Genomic DNA, 17,678 nt, shown 5'->3' on the forward strand with positions numbered 1-17,678 from the left:
ATCTTGTGGTTCTCTTTGTGTTTAAGTCTACTTACATGAACAATGGCAATAAGGGATGGAAGGGGCAGGTATGAGGAGAATTGGCATTCTTCGCTGGGTACCTCCCTGAGGTGCAGTCATTGTATTGTCTTTAAGCAAAGTTGCAGAGTTTTGATAGATAGGGGGGGATCGCTTCACTGGTATAGGAAACTCAGTAGGGTTTGGAGATTTCTATTATCTGACTCATCCCAAATGTCCTTAGTTAAATTCTTGGGTCTTTCAATTTCATGATCGATGCCCTTTTCTCCTGACCAAGATCAAGTAAGTAGTACTAGGGTAACCCTCATGTTTTAAACAACCAATGCAGTTACTATTGCTGTGAAACATCAAAACTTAGTGGCTGAAAACAACAGCAATCACTTATTTCTCTTTCATTGTTTCTATGGAACAGAAATTTAGGAAGGGCTTGACTGAGCCACTTGTGACAGGAAAAAGGTGAGGGGATACAATATTAATTCTAAATGAACTTCGACAAATTAAAGATGTGCATGATTAGCACCAGAGCAGTCACTCAGAAATAATCAAATGATGTGTAGCTAAAAGGCAATAGAGGAAGAAAAATGAATAACTAAAACATTTGATTAACCCAATCAAATACCTTAACTTGCACATAGATCTAGTGAAACTGACTGTCCTATACTGTCATTCAGCAGTCATGCAGGAGCAATATCTACATTGAGTTTTGGCTATACTAGGTTGGCAGGTAGAAGGGAAAAGAAGTTCCTTTCGGCAATCATAGAAATTCCTTGGTTCTCTGACCTTGAGGATTTAAAATACTGAATGTCTTTTTCTTTCTTTGTGCTGTTCGGTGAACTTAGAAGTAGCCAACCCACCTCACAGTCTGGTATCCTCAGTGTCCTATCACTTAATTCATAGAAGCCTTACATTTGGTAGGTGCTTTCTTCTAAGTTCCCACAGGTGATAATTTAAGAAATTCTTTCATCTCTGGATATCACGACTACCAGTGTTACACCCTCTCATGATCACTGGCTCCTCATGTCTTCAGATCCAACTAGATCAGATAGCTCAGCACAAATTTTTATTTTCTGCAGGGGTAACCTTCAGAATTTCTGGGAGGGTGTGGGTATCAAGTTTCAATGCCATATCGCCAGGAGAAATGTCTTCCAACTACACTGTAAGATCATTTCAGCAAAAATCCTGCTGTGGCTACAGTCTGTTACCCATAATTTGGATGGATACTATAGGCACAGAGGTAAATATACATGTGTTGGGTACGTATATAGATGGCCTTACAGAGTTATGGTTAGATACAGTAATAACTATTGTGTCATCTGTTATAGAGGAATTACATGGATTTTATTTGAAAATTTCATGTGCATTTTGGCTATTTGGGATTTAGAACTCTTTTTCCTTAGAAACTGTTTTATAAATTCTGGTTGTATTTTCAGACTCGGCCTAAAAAGCCTGCATAACCCATAACCTCTGCAGAAATGCAGAGGATTCAGCATTCAAAGATACTTTTAGAAGCACAACTGTCTTTTTTTTTTAATTTAAATTTTAGTTAACATACAGTGCAATATACGAAGGTCTTTTAAAAAGATTTTGCAAAAATTGGACTGCTTAAGAATTCTAGCTATGTGCAACCTAAAGCAAATCAACTATATATAGACTTTACGATTGCCAGGTATGTAAATGAAGGCATCTAAAGTATCATGTTAACTACCGTAGGATGGCTTCCTGGCTGTCTATATCCATTGTGGCCACGGCTCTCTTGGCATCTTGGTGACTCCACTGCTGTTCGTAGGAAGGTGTTTGTGTGTGAGCATGGAAAGTAGAGCTGCTAGCATGCTGTTGAAACTGATCAGAACCAAGGGGTAAGGGGTGTGGCGGGGGGGGCGGGAAGTGGGGTAGTAGGGGAAGCAAGTCCAGAATTAGCTTAGCTGATGAGGTGAATCTGAATTGTGTACCTTTGCGACTCATACCCAAACTTGTGCTGTGCACTGAGGATGGTCTTTAATTTCTAAAGTGAATGGACTGTCTGGAAGCAGATGGGCCTCATGTTGGCAAGTTTTGTCTATGAGAAAAAGCAATGACTATGAAGTTGTACCCCCCTCCTTCTTTTATAAATGTTTCAGCAATCCCAGGCTCCCTGAGCATGCCATTGTAGAAAAGGAAAAACAAAACAAACAAACAATAAATAAATAAAATTAAAAAGGAAAAACTTACTTTTCCTTGCCGTTGGGTAGAGGTGAACTCAAGATGCCACTCTCACTGTCACAATGGTGACAATTGGAGTGGGAGCAAATGGGGAACTCCGTGAGTCCTCCCAGGATCGTGCAGTAAGCTTCTCCTTGCTGCCTTTCTTTCCTGGAGGATTCCAGATGCCAGTAAAGCAGATTCACCTCTTCTTGTTCCTCTCTTTCACCTGTACCATATTTGTTTTTTGTTGGTTTTCTCTTATTCAGCCTTGTGTCTCAGATACAGGAAATAAGCAGGTCATCTCAAACTTTGAAAAGAAGCATTTGGATCCTGTGGGATAAAGATGTATATGTGCTAAAAAAAAAAAAAGAAAAGAAAAGAAAGAAAAAGTAGCCGTTTGTCACTATAAGCTATAGCTATAAGCTATCAGTTATTTCTGTTATTTCTAGGCAGAAGAAATCCTTAGGCAAGAGCTGGAGAAAAAAGAAATGCCGAGTTTGTACTGCTTGCTTGGAGATGTCCTTCAAGACCACTCTTGCTATGACCGGGCCTGGGAGCTGTCCCGCCACCGCAGCGCTCGGGCCCAGCGCTCCAAAGGCCTCCTTCATCTGCGGAACAAGGAGTTCAGAGAATGCGTGGAGTGCTTTGAGCGCTCGGTGAAGATCAATCCCATGCAGGTGAGACAATTCAGAAAGCCCCACCCACGCCGGGCACTGACGCTCTGCTTTGCTTTGGTTTCTTACTGAGTGAGTACCTGCCTGGTGAGCTTCTCTTTGCAAGCTGAGAGCCTCTGCTGATCATTGCTTCTTGCTTGTCTTTGAAAGCGTTGGCTTTCTCTTAGGCACTTTCTGTTGTGTTTCTGTTATTGACTTTTCTGTCTTATTTTGTTATTTCTTTCCTTTAACTGTCCTTAAGACACATGCAGCTATGACAGTTAGGTTCCGTTTTCAGCAGCTATGTTAGGAGGAAATGAATGGGAGTCTGACTTACAGCCTCTGTAGGACTGGGCAGGGGGTTGTGGAAATCAATAAGGAAAGCAAAGCTCATATAAACAGGGTGACATCTAGAATGGATTATTGATCATTTAAGAAAGTATATTTACATATACAAAAATATTTTTAAATGTTTAAAAAATTTTTAAGGTTTGAAAACAATACAAAAAGAGTCTGGATCTTTAAAATACGTGACAAGACACATCTACAGGAGAGGACCTAATTTTGAGGGGGAAGAAATTGACCTTACTTTGTACTTAATAGTAGTTGGTAAAATGATTTTATTCTCAGAAATGGTCATTGTTTTTTTTAAACCATCCTTTCTTTATGACTGCTTTCCTGTTTCACCAAATGCACACATTACTGTCAACCATGGGTCCTGACAGACATGCATACTGAATTGGTAGAATTCTGGTTAAAATACTAATTTGTAATCAGCTCCTACTGTTTACTGAGCACTTACTATGAGCCAGATACCTTGCTGGGCATTTTGCCAGTATTTGAACTCAAGACAGTCTGACCAGAGAGCCTGTATGCTTTTTTTTTTTTAAGAAATTGTGGTAAAAAGCACATAACATGAAATTTACCATCTTCATCATTTCTCAGTGTACAGTTCCATAGCATTAGTTGCATTCCCATTGTTGTGCAACCATCACTATCTGCCATCTCTACACCTTTTTTTATCCCGTAAAACTAAAACTTTGTATGCATTGAACAGTAGCTAGCTCCCTATTCTCCACTTTCTTTAGTCCCTGGCAACCATCCTACTTTCTGTCTCTGTGAATCTGACTACTGTAAGTACCTCAGATGAGTAGAGTCATAACGGTATTTGTCTCTGTGACTAGCTTATTCTGCCAGCAGAATGTCAATGTTTTGCATGTGTCAGAATTTCCTTCCTTTTTAAGGCTGCATAATATTCCATGGTAATGGATATACCACCTTTTGTTTATCTGTCCGTGGTTGAACACTGGGTTGCTTCTACCTCTTGGCTCTTACGAATAGTGCTGCTATGAACAGGTGTGGGCAGAGATGACCATTCTTGAACTGGGTAGATTTGGGGCATATCTTTTATATTGAAAAAAATTAGAAGTACATTTTTGAGCTAATTGCTTTCTTCACTCTGGGTAATGAATACAGTGAGAACCTTCCAAATCACCTGGCTGCTAAGAGATCTGGGGAAGAGATTAGCAGCAGAAATTAGATTAGCAGCAGAAATTAACAGATGCATTTGGCAGCAAGGATGTTTAAAGTATACTTAGAGTTGGTTTTTATTGACCGCTTGCTCTAAGTCAGTGGTTGTCAGATGGGGCGGATTCTGCCCTGCAGGGGCATTTGGCACTTTGTTGGGGGGCGGGGGCAGCTACAGGGTCTACCACTGCCATCTAGTGGGTGGAGTCCAGGGCTTCTGCTTTACATCCCATAATGCACAGGAGAGCCCCTAAGATCAAGAATTATCCAGCCTAAAATGTCAGTAGTGCCAAGATTGACAAACCCTGCACTAATGTGATTATCCCTAGGCCTTTTTTTTTTGTCCCAGTAGAAAACAGAACTCAGTATTATGTTGTCAAAATTTTACTTTTACTTTTAGGAAAATTGTATCCTCTCCTTGTTTATCTTAGTACCCCTGCCTAGGGCGCCTGGGTGGCTCAGTTGGTTGGGCGACTGCCTTCGGCTCAGGTCATGATCCTGGGGTCCCGGGATCGAGTCCCGCATTGGGCTCCCTGCTCGGCGGGGAGTCTACTTCTCCCTCTGACCTTCCCCCCTCTCATGTACTCTCTCTCTCTCTCTCATTCTCTCTCTCAAATAAAAAAAAAAAAATTATCTTAGTACCCCTGCCTAAAATTTGCCTACCCACAGCTGCCCTAAAGGAGTGAAAAACAAACTCCCTCTTAGCCTCCATAGTGTAAGTTAAATCAGTGCCATGTTCATCACGAACATGGATTACTCTCCCAAGCACACAGTCTCTTCCCAACAGGCTGGCATTCACGTTTTCTTTGTTTTCCTCCTGCCTCACCGGCTCCTCCTCCTCAGTCTGGGTGGGTTCCTAGGCTTAGTCCTTGGACCTTGCCTCTGTCTACGCTGGCTCCCTGGATTTCATCTGCTCCCATATGTTTGCTACCGTCTATACACCAATAACTCCCCAATGTGGGTTTTAGCCCCATTTTCTCCCCTGAACTCTAGTCCCCTGTGTCTAAGTGCTCCCTCAGTCTCCCCATGCGTTACTCCAACTTAATATTTCCAGTGTCTGAGATACTGTTCTCCCCCTCCTAAAGACTTTGGTCCCCACAGTTATCCCCATCCTAAGTTACCCTGACTGGCCTTCCTGCCTCTGTCCGTATTCCCATCTGCCTATTCTCAGTGACCATCCAAGTGGGTCCTTTCACATGTGAGTCAGATGTGTCATTCCTCTGCTCCATTCCTTAGTGCTAACAGCTCAGATCCCTGAAAGGCGGCAGGGCTTCTCCCAGCCTAGCTCCTCCCATTACGCTCCCCACCTCACTCACGCCACATTAGCCTCTTTGTTCTTCCCTGAATATTCTAGGCACATTCCTGCCTCAGGGTTTTAGCACTTGCTCTCCCTCTGCCCAGAACGTTCTTCCAGATATCTGCATACCTCACTCCCTTGTCTCATTCAGGTCGTTGCTCAAATGTCACTTGTTCAGCGGGGCCTTCCACGATCATTCTGTGTAAAATCACAGCCCACTTTCCACCTCTCCCTTATACTTCTTACTTTCTTTCCCTGCTTTTTCTCCAGAGCACTTAGCACCTTCTGATATTTTTACAGCTTACTTTGAAAAAAGAATTTTATTTCTCCTTCCCTAGAATGTAAGTCCTATTACATTTGAAGGCAAATATATTTTCCTGGTGCCTGTAACAGTGCCTAGCACGTACTGGGATTCAATAAATATTTGTTGAGTGAGCAAATACATAATATCTTTAACCAGTTAGTCAATCAAATATATATACTAATTGTCTGCTGTGCACATAGCATCAAAACAGTAGCAGCAGATCACCAGAGAGGCTGGTTTATACCCTGTGGTACAATCTAGTGAAGCGAACATAAGCAAAACTAGCGAAGAGTATGAGGCATCAAAGAAATAACAAGTAAGTTATTTGTAAAGCACTAGTTATATAGAGGTCAAAGAGGTAGTAGGGATAGAATGGTAGATAATGAAGATAGGATGTTGCATTTGGCTTTGGAGGACAGTACTTGAATAGGCCAGGAGGGCTGTGGTTGAGGGCATCCCAGGCAGGTGGACAGTATGCGCAAAGCCCTGGAAACAGAAAGAGAAGGGTGTGTGTGTGTGTGTGTGTGTGTGTGTGTGTGTGTGTGTGTGTGTGTGTGTGTGTGTGTGTGTGTGTGTGTTGGGAACAGAGGAGTTAGTGAATAGGCTAGTTTTGGAGAGTAAAAGGGAATAGGGCAGTTCCAGCGGGAAATCTGGACTGGAGCCAGATTATAGAAGGTCTTAAATGTGAGGCTAAGGTCTCTGGCTTTTTATTTGGCAGATAGGGAACCATTGAAGGGCTGATTTGTGTTTGGCTTTGTTTTGAATGAAGGAATGCGGTTTGCATGGAGGTAATTTAGGCTTATTGTCCTGGTAACATTGTGGCCATGTGAGATACTAGATGTGGACAGGTTTGGGAGGCCAGCACTAGTCTAGCGTGACAGTTATTGGTGTGGGAGGGGCAAGAGGAAAACGGGATGGATTTGAGGGGATCTGCAAGGGAGGACTTGACAGGGCTTGATGGTCTCATTATATATTTTGAATTAATTACTTAGCAAGACAAAGAAATGACAGTTGCTCAAAGCAACATCACAATACAAACAGATGTGATGCGAGGATATTTTGTAGTTTGTCATATGGATCCAGTTGAGGCAGGCTGTGAGCCATGCCAAAGTATGCAGCCATTTGCTGCTGCAGTTGTACAGAACTACCACAAGATGCACACTTGGACTCCGTAGACATGAGAACCTGGGATCTGAGTTTGAACTGTCTCTGGAGAAGGAGAGCTCCTACATGCTGTCACCTCCGTTGAGTCCTGGAATAGAAGGAAAATAGAAGAAAGGAATTTAAAGAAATGTGTTCTCTTCTTTCAGACATTTCCAAACTGTTAGGTTTAATCAAAAATTTAGGCAAAATGACAGTGACACTTGAATGGCTTTTGTGCATTGCAATGACTTTCCGAAACCACATTGGTATAAAAATAGGAGTGTTTGGTTTTATGTCAGGGAGGGTCTGCAAAACCAAATGTGCTGTCTGCGGGACATTTGTTGGAGAACCAGAAGACATGTGTACCATTTCCATGTGTGCTTTCGAGATGCCAGCTGTTGTCCACTCATTCCTACCTGTTTCATTTTCCCAAGCAACTTCTGAAACAACTAAAATTCATCCTTAGACTTGAGTTTGTGGGCTGTTGGAAGCTGAAGAAAGTGGGAGGAAATGGTAGCCAAACCTCCCAAGCAGGGTCTCACAGTCTCAGGACCAGAAGTAAAACAGAAATCCTTATGTCTACTTACTAGTCCCATTGTTCCCTACTCTGGGGACAAGGAAAATTGTAAAAAATAGAACAAGGAAATTGCTCAGATATCAAACCAGTATGTGTAGCTCTGACAAGGGAAAATATCATTTCCTATTATTTTTTCCACCCTCTCCCAGTACACACACTATAGTCCTTTTCTTTTGTCAGTCCCTCCCCAGCACGCACCCCCCTACCCCCCATTTATTTTCCTGAACTCTCCTCCTTATTGAACTGGTCACCCACCGTTGTAAGGTTATATGATGTCACTGCAGGGATTATACCCAGAGGCACGCGCAGGTGGAAGGGCTGTAGTCAAGAGCGGGTGGGTGGCCGCCACGACTGACGGGGTCAGGGGAGGCCGTGCCAGAGATGGGGCAGCGGTTAGCTCAAGCGTACCCCAAATGGGGGAAGGTGAGTAGATGGTCAGAAGGGGGGACTGGCTTCGCAGGGAGAAGAGCCTGAAGAAAGCCATGGATTTGAGTGTTCATTAAACAAATGGTTTCTGTTTGTTATTCTGGTAACCCATCCCATTTAGCGTTTGCCTCAAGATTTTTCATTTTTAAATGAAGTATTATTCTCTGTGACAATAGTTGTACTTCAAAAAATATACCTTTAAAAAATGATAGGCAAGCATGCTTCCCATGGGTATACAAGAGAGGGAGTATGGTAGAGTGTTTAAGGTTCTGTAGCCCTTACAACCTGGGCTTGCGTACCAGTTACACCATAATTGCTGGAGTGCCTTTAGGCAAGTGGCTTAATAGTCTCTAAACCTCAGTTTCCTCACCTGAAAAATGGAGGAAATAATAGGACCTACCTCATAGGGTTGATGTGATGGTTAAATAAGACAGTTAATACAGAATGCACATTGCCTGACCCACGGTGAGTTATCAAGAATTGTTACAGTGGCGCCTGCCTTGCTCAGTCGGAAGAGTACGTGACTCTTGATCTCGGGGTTGTAAGTTTGAGCCCCAAGTTGGGTGTAGAGGTTCCTTAAAAATAAAATTTTTAAGAGAGAAAAAAAATGAATTATTATTAATTGTTGCATAAAAAGCGGTTGGAGTGGGTTTTCACAGACATCCACTTTGTACTTCCATCTTCTGGCATAGTCTCGTCTGTATTATATTTAAAGCCTGTGCAGTGGACAGAGCTCCCACGTACAGTGCTAAAATCTGAGCAGTGACCAGTAACAGCCTGTTTCTTTTTTTCCAACCCTTTCCTGACACAACTTGCTTACGTTACCCTTTCAAGCACAGCGTGCAGGATGCTTGCTGATATAACCTGCTGTGCTTGCTCAGAGGTACTGAGAACAGTCACTTCCTTCAGGTCCTGGGTGGTGGTAGGAGAAATCCTGGAACCAATGTCTTTATAAGCCCCCTGTGTATATCAGACATTTGTGCCAAGCTGCGGCCCACGCAAGGCATGACGTTGCCTACCAGTTGGCAGGATTAGTGGGAAATATGGGGAATCATAGGCTAGACATATGGGGAGCAGAGTAGAGCAGGCCTCAGTAAAGCATGTGGGGAACAGTCTGAATTCTCTTACTACAGTGGTTTGATCACTTATTGTATGGCCTAAATGTACCACTATTTTTATATTATGTGGCTTGGTAACTTTTTGTATAGTTTATAATAAACTCTTTGGCAGCATTCATTTTCAAAAAGCAAACAAACTAAAAAAGTGTGTTTTTAGAGGACAGTAAGGAACTCAATTCTCATTTGTCAAGAGAGCTAATGAACTTGCACAAAATGTAGTTAACATTTACCCTCCACCTCACAGGCCGTGGTGATACCACTGACTGTGTGAAAACCAGAAGACCTGTCTGTTGAAGAAACATTAGCATTTATGTCAAAAGTTAGTACTTTTTGTTTTTTGTCTTTTTAAAGAAGTCATGTCCAAAGACGACTTAATATGTGGCTATAGGGGATGCATTTTCATGTCATTCTGTGAGGCCTGACTTTTTATCTAGAGCAAATGAAAATGAGCACAAATCGTTTACAGGATTGGTCCATACCATATTTTCTTGTATGTGTATGAAAGTTGAGATCATAGGTGTTAATGTGCCAGCTTGTTTAACAGAACTAGTTCAGTACCAGTTGAATTTACCAGTTCAGTATCAGTGACATTAGATGCTTCCAATAGAAAATTTGTTAATTCCGTTCTCATAATGGTTTAATTTTTTTTCACCCAGTTAATGGATTCAAAATAAAATTTTAGGAAATTAATTCTCTTAAAGGTGAAACATCTGACATTATTCTGAATGCTGTTATGAGTTTAGTTAACAAGTTAAACATAATAGATAAAAGTATTACTTTTTTTAGTGGTGAAAGTAAAGATATAAATTTTGGTAAAACAAGGCAACATGGTAAAAAGAATGTTTTTTTCTGAATTAAGAAAACCCGTGGGAGCGTGAATGTGCTTGGATTTGGTTGTAGTGGTAGACATATTATGTCCAAACAGGCTTCTACTAATGGATATAAAAACTGGCTGTTGTCATTTACAAATATTTTCATATACACTGTTTGGGTAATTGAAGTATAAGATTCTTGTGACATGTCTGACATTGAATTAAAGTTTGTATAGTGTGGCAGTATATACTTTTCTGTTTCTGCCCATCATCAAGTGGACTTTAAAAATGTTTGAGTTTTTGAAGAATTATTTTATAAATCAATTTAAGTGTACTACAATGATATGAACTTTTTAAGAAAAAGAGTCTTTTGCATTTTGGCTGCATTGTGTTCATAATCAATTGGAAATCTTTTATGTACTCAATGGAGTTCCAAAAAAACTTCAGCTTTTTAAAAAAAGTTTTTAGCAAATTGAAATTATTGAAGACAACACTTTCAAATAGGGAGACATTGAAATTTTCCATAAAAAGGAATAATGAGAGCTCAAATGATAGACAGGATTTAATTTTAAAATGTAAAATTAACTTTTGAATATCTTTCTGTATTAGTCTGCTAGGGCTACCATAACAAAATGCTACAGAGTCGGTGGTTTAAATGACAAATTTATTTTCTCATAATTCCAGAAGGTAAAAGTCCAAGATCAGGGTGCCTTCAGGGTTGGTTTCTGGTGAGGTCACTCTTCCTGGCGTTTGGATGACAGGGCTTTTCCGCTGTGTCCCTATAGTTATCTTCTTATAAGGACACCACCAGTCCTATCAGGTTAGGGCCCCACCCCTATGACCTCATTTCATTTTTGTTATTTCCTTAAAGGTCCTATCTCCAAGCATAGTCACCGGGGGTTGAGTTTCAACATTTGAATTTTAGGGGTTTAATTTAGTTTATAACATCCACTTAGGAGGAATCTTTTCTTTGTAACCTTTTATTAAGCAAATTTCAATTACATAAAATATACAATAGCAGAGAGACTACTATAATGAGCCCCTTCCCAGATGCGTCAACCAGCTTCAACAGTTACTAACTCATGGCTGATCTTATTTCATCAACATTTCCCTGACTCTACCCCATATTATTTTGAAACAAATCCAATATATCAAGTCATTTAATTTTTAAAATGTTTGAGTATGTATCTCTGAAGAAATGACTTTTAAAAAGTAACAATAATGGGGTGCCTGGGTGGCTCAGTCAGTTAAGCATCTGCCTTCAGATTAGGTCATGATCTCGGGGTCCTGGGATCGAGCCCTACATTGGGCTCCCTGCTCAATGGGGAGTCTGCTTCTCCCTCTCCCTCTGCCCCTCCCCTCTGCTCATGCTCTCTCTCTCAAATAAATAAATTAAAAATCTTTAAAAAAAGTAATCATGATACCATTGTACTTAAAACATCAGTAATAATTTGTAGGAAACTTTTTTTTTAAAGAGGGGTCGGGGGGAGGGTCAGAGGGAGAGAGAGAGAATCCCAAGCAGACTCCACGCTCACATGGAGCCCGATGCCAGACTTGATCTCATGACCTGAGCCGAAATCAAAAATCGGACACTTAACCAACTGAGCCACCCAGGTGCCCCTGCAGAAAACTTTTATTGAGCTTCTGATTTTAGTTGAATAAATTTATATTCTATACTAGAATTAGGCCTATAATTTAGTAGTCTCTAAATTTGGTGAAACTTACAAAGAATTATAAATAGAGACAACTTATTTGATGAATTTTGTCTCATTAAAAATATTTGTTCAGGGCACCTGGATGGCTCAGTTGGTTAAGCGTCTGACTCGATCTCAGCTCAAGGTCCTACTTAAAAAAAAAATTGGGTCCTACTTAAAAAAAATTGGGGCACCCAGGTGGCCCATTCGGCTAGGCATCTGCTTTCGGCTCAGGTCATGATCCCAGGGTCCTGGGACTGAGTTCTGCATCAGGCTCCTTGCTCAGTGTGGAGCCTGCTTCTCCCTCTACCTGCCCCTCCCCTGCTTGTGCTTTCTCTCTGTCTCTGTCAACAAATAAATCAATTAAAAAAAAAAAAGAACCACAAAACTTCCCTTCACTTTCAAAAATGTTGTGGTTTGAACAATATATTACATGGCTTCCTAACTTAGCATTATCGAGAACCTACCATGTACAGACACGGATGTGGGAATGAATTTGGCTGTGTCATTCCATCAGTGGAGAGCGGAGAGTTTCCACCAGGGAGTGATATGGTAGACCTAGTCTGTGAAGGGACCTGCATGCCTTTCTTCAGGATTATCCAACCCTGTAGATGTGGATGTCTCTTGTGGTTTTGAATAAAAGAGTGATATGACAAAAATGGTATAGGAAGTTTAAATAAGGAATGAATATTATGGATGAGTGGGCAGTGGCTTTAGCAGTGAGGGTGGAAAGATAGAATAGGTTGAAGCCTCATTACAAGGGGAAATCTTCTGGGACTTAATCATTTGGACTGGCAAGATAGAGGGAGAGCTTGGAATCCGAGAGGATGCCAGTTTTCTCAATTGTTTGGTGAAAAAGGAAGATGTCCCTGTTGATAAAATATAGAGAATTCAAGAAGAAGGGAAAATATCTTTTACAGGAGGAGGTGATGTGATTTTGGATATTGAACATGAAGGCATGTTGCTGTATCTAAGCAGAGATGGCCGATCGTCCATTGGACATAAGAGCCTGACAGTAGGAAAGCCAGAATTGAGCTTGCAGATTTGGGGCTTTTTTGTGGAAGTAAGATGAAGCCATGCAAGTGAATGAATTCTTGACACAAAATCTTGGAAGAGAACACTGAGCAAAATCCTGACAGGTAGAAGAAATAGCACCAGTGAAAAAAAATTCAAACAAAATACACCAGAGTCTTGGTCAGAAGGGTAGGGATTCATGGAAACTGAAGGAACAACAAGTATTAGTGAGTAATGTCACATGTAGTGATGAAGTCCAGAGAGGGCCAAGAAGAGGTTACTGGATTTGGAGCTCACTGATGACCTTCAGAACCAGCTTCAGAAGGTTTAGAGTGGGTGGCATGTGAGGATATGGCATCTGTAGACTGTTCATATTGGGAGCGTGTCAAAGAGATGAGACTCAAAATGTCATGTACAAGGGGCAGAAGAGGCAGGTAAATCTTCACAAGATACTGGAGACCTTTACATGGTTGAGGGCAGTGGATAAAGGAGAAAGTGAATCCAGCAGATGGAGGAGAGATAGAATGTTATATAGAGAGGGAAAGATAACTAGGGAAGATCATTCTAGGGAAGAGTGAAATGAGAAGAGATGAAGGTATTAGCGCTGGAAAAGGAATAATGTTTCTAATGATACTGGAAAGAAGATGAGAGCATTACTATTATAATAGCAATTTCTATTTATTAACTATCTTCTATAGTCTAAGCTAGAATGTAAGTGTAAACCATTTTGAGGTATTGTGGGGGCTATGGAAGAATTGTGTTAAGACATGGCCTCTTGCCCTTCTGTGGTTTCTGTGGGCTAAATGAGGAGAGGAGGCAGAAATAACTTTGTATGTGGCCAGGGAATAGAGTAAATAGACAGCATGCTTTGGATGCCTAGTGATGGCCGTATGAATGAGGGTGTGAACGGTCAGTAAAGGCCTGATGTGGATGTTCTGAACTAGGAAGAATGGTTGGGATTTGGATGGGAGGCAAAAGTTGGGAAAACACGTTTCAGGAAAGGAGACTAGCAGATGCAAAAACCAACCATGTAGCCAACAAAGATTTCTTGATAACTATTGGTTTCCACTGTTTTTTTTTTTAATTTAGTTATAATAATAATTGTAGCAGCTAACATTGAGTATTTACTAGGTGCCAGTCTAAGCATTTTGCATGTATTTTTAATCCTCACCACAATCCTTGAGGTACTTACTGTTTTTACCCTCATTTTACAGATAAGGAAACAGAAGGTTAAGTAATTTGTACCTCTTCCCAAAGCTTATGATGGCGGAGCTGGGATTTGAACCTGGACTTTCTGGTTCTAGGGTGCTTACTCTTAGCCTCTTCCTTCTTGCATCTGGAGGACATTGTCTTATATTAGGAAGTAATGGTGGATTTGGTTGAGGTCTAGTTAGAAGTTATGAGGGGTACCCACGTGGCTCAGTAAGTTAAGCGTCCTACTCTTGGTTTTGGCTCAGGTCATGGTCTCAGGGTCATGATTCGAGCCCCTCTTTGGGTCCTACGCTCAGCGCAGAGTCTGCTTGAGATTCTCTCTCCCTCTGACCCGCCCCTGGTTCACGTTCTCTCTCCCTCTCCTTAAAATTAAATAAATAAATAAAATCTCAAATTTAAATAAATAAATAAAATCTAAAATAAAATCTTAAAAAAGAAGTTATAGAAAGTTTTGAACACAAAACTGTCATATTTGAATTTTTTTCTTCCTTGAATGAAGAACCCCTGGGGTTTTCATCAGGAGCAAAGAGAAGTTATAACTTGGGTGTTTTGGAATGATCGAGCACATGACAGCAAGTGTCTCTGCAGGACTGGGGAATTTTAGAGGATCTGAGGCAGCCCTTCCCAGCCCATTCTGTACAGAAGACCACACTTCTGTGACACAATACAATGATAGAATTGTTAATTATCTTTGGAACTTGTGCTCCTTCTTGATCTGTAGCGGTTAATTTTCGATGTCATCGTAGTGTTTGAAGGAAGAAAGTGTTTTTATTGGAAATGGAGTTCAAGAGTTTCTGTTGTGAACTGGTATTAGCTGTGGTGGAAAGACTCGTGGAATTGGAGCTTACATTCCAATGGAGAAGACAGAATGAACATATGTGAATAATATGTAGAGAAAAAAGAGATGCTTTCCTTTTTGTTCTTCCTCTCTCATATTGGTAAGCAATAAAAAATGAAGCTCTTAGAGTCTCTCCCTTGCATAACTGCCAGGAAACACAAGCACTGCAGTTAACATCTGGGCTGTAGCTGTGACTCCAGGATGGTGGGGAGGGCAGAAGCCTTGCTGCCCCGAGCCTGATTCCGAATCCTAGAGGCCGTAGGGAACATCATGTAGGTCAGTCACCTCATCTTTCTGAGCTTCAATTTCCGTATTTGTAAAGTGGAGACTATAATAGCTATCTCAGCATGCTGCTGGGGACATTAGAGCCAATGTATGCACAGTGTCTAGATGTTTCCAGGTCCATAGTCAGTTCTCAGTCATAGATGGTACACCGCAGGCTTTATCTTTCTTCCCTACTGCCTTGCGGTAATAATGGTCCCATTATCTGTAGCCTAGAAATAGGGAGATACATCCAGCAGGAGAGTCTCACGTGCAGATGACATGTGAATGCTTGTACTACCTCACATTGTGTATTCTCTGGAAAGAGGGCAAAGGTAAGAACCAGTGGTAACCAAATCGAGGAAAAGAATAAGAGGAGGGCATTAAACAATAGCCTGTCTAGTAAAAGAGAAAAAGTCTGTGTAAAGTTTAGTTGCTCCTGTAGTTTAAACAAGACACCGTAATAGAGGACACTCTTCCTTCAGAGAGAGAAGCTGGCAGCTGAGGACTTGTGTTTCCTTAGGAAGGAGAACTGCATGTTCAGTAAATGAGGAATTTGGTTATGAAAGAATTTTGAAAGAATATGAGCCCCAAGCATCACTTCAGGAAAAGCTGTTACCAAAGGCCATTGGTATCGCTCTTGGATTTGTCTTGGGTCATTTCCTGTTTAAGGAAGCCACATTGAGCAACTTATCTGCGTTTGGGGTCATGGGAATGAGTCAGGGATGTGAGAAGAGGGGATGGAGAGTGCAACGCGGCCTTTATTCGTTCTAATGTGTTGAACGTTATACGTGATATCAGAACAATTCAGACAGATATCATGTTTCAGAGGAAAATTAGCAAAAGTGTGAAGCTGCTGATCATTCATTCTGCAGAAACTTTGAGGAGGAAGGAAATTTGTGTAGTAGTAGATAGACTCATCATTTAAGAAAGAAAATTGTAATATATAAGCAAATGGTACCTATTGCAGATGTGCTTTAAGACTTGTAAAAATTAACCTTTTACTTGTAAAAATAATCCATGCCCATTGCCTAGTGGTGCTTAGTGTATGTTAGCCTTCAGAGTAGCAAACTGTTTAATTTTTTTTAAATGGTTTAATTTCTATTTTAATTATTGAGGTTAATACATACTGTGCTTTCTGTCTTCATCACACCTGTTGCACACCAGGAACCAGGAACCATCGTGTGGCTTGAGGCGAATTACTTCCTTTCTATGCCTTGTTTTCCTCTCTGCTTCTTTTGAATTGATTTCTAATTCTAAGGCTTCTCATTGAATGGATTCCCTCCTAGCTCCTCAAACCTGCGGCCCTCTCCTGTTTCTATCCTCAGGGTGCTTACTTTGCCACTAGATGGCACTAGTGTACCTTTGAACCCAGTGTCCTCTGGGTTTTCAGAATCTTGGGTGTGAAGAAGCCTTGGAATTTTTGCTTAATCAAATCCCCATTTGACAACTGGGTGACTGAGACTCAGAGGTTAAGTTACTCCCTCAGAGCCTCTTGAATCCCACTCACTCGTCTTCCCCTCTACTCCACTGTTTCTGTAGGGGGCTTTGTGAGGGGAACTCAGAGAGAAACTTCTCCACCATTCTTGTTCTTTGTTAATTATTTAAAAAATATTTTTAAACCATTCTTTAAGTTCATGTACCATCACATTCAAAATAAGTAGTTGGCCTGCTTTTGTGCTTCTGTATTGGCTCCCTCAGAGAAAAAAAGCTAGACTGTCAGCTTCTAAAGATCATTGCCCTACCAATAACTAGCCTGCCTTCACAGTTTGCCCTGGAATAAGCTCTACAGATATCTCAACCAGCCTGTCAGATGATTATCTTTCTCCATTCTTGCCCAGTTCCTTTAATAAGAGGTTTGCCTTTCAGCTCGTCCCTCCAACTAAATATGGTTGTCCATTCTTGTGCTTCATCTGTGTCCACTTGCCTAATTGAGAGAGCTTTGTGGGGGTAGATATGCTCCAGTTCTTAAAATATTGATCTCCTGGGTTTTCCCAGCCCATGTTGACTGTGTTCTTTTATTCCTCTCTTGCTGTATTGGTGACAAGGATGGTATTGCCATAAATCTTGGCTGTATGTGGCAGAGTGATACAGTGGGAGGCATTGTGGCCATGTGGAGAAGTCGTGGGCTCTGCAGTCCCAATGACTAGGTCAGGTTTCTCCTCTGTCGCTGACTTACTCTGTGACCCCTCATCATCTCTCTAAAGAGGGTAATATTTACTACCTTGTGAGGCTCTTGTGAGGAAGAAATGAGGTAATGTGTGGAAAGCTCCTGGTATCCATTCTTGGCATACATAGTACATGCTCATTAAGTGCTAACATTCTGTTTGCTATTGTAGATAGTGGAATAGGAGAGACTATAGCCTATGAAAAGTAGGAGCCTAAGGGAGGGTCTCAGCCAGAGGAACTAGATTTTTTTAAAGATTTTATATTTAAGTGATCTCTATACCCAACGTGGGGCTCAAAGTCACAACCCCAAGATCAAGAGTCGCATGCTCCACTGACCGAGCCAGCCACCTGTCCCAGGGAGCTAGATCTTTACTGAAGAAAGAAGGGAGGGAGGGATGCAAGGTATGCTGGGGTCGATGTCAATGTTTTGGAGA

The 17,678-nt window shown here is 41.2% G+C and overlaps 1 protein-coding gene across 3 annotated transcripts in view; it reads left to right on the forward strand.

Moving 5' to 3' along the window:
- The window catches only part of TTC27 (tetratricopeptide repeat domain 27), a 168,888-nt gene that overhangs the window by 114,710 nt on the left and 36,500 nt on the right, over positions 1-17,678 (forward strand). For all 3 annotated transcript variants that reach the window (XM_027623115.1, XM_027623117.1, XM_027623116.1), the window contains one exon: positions 2,649-2,876. In XM_027623115.1, coding sequence (XP_027478916.1) covers positions 2,649-2,876 — 228 coding nt within the window. The remainder of the gene's footprint in view (positions 1-2,648; positions 2,877-17,678) is intronic.

The sequence above is a fragment of the Zalophus californianus genome, chromosome 8, assembly GCF_009762305.2.
Source record: "Zalophus californianus isolate mZalCal1 chromosome 8, mZalCal1.pri.v2, whole genome shotgun sequence".
In the NCBI taxonomy this organism is placed as follows: Eukaryota; Metazoa; Chordata; class Mammalia; order Carnivora; family Otariidae; genus Zalophus; species Zalophus californianus.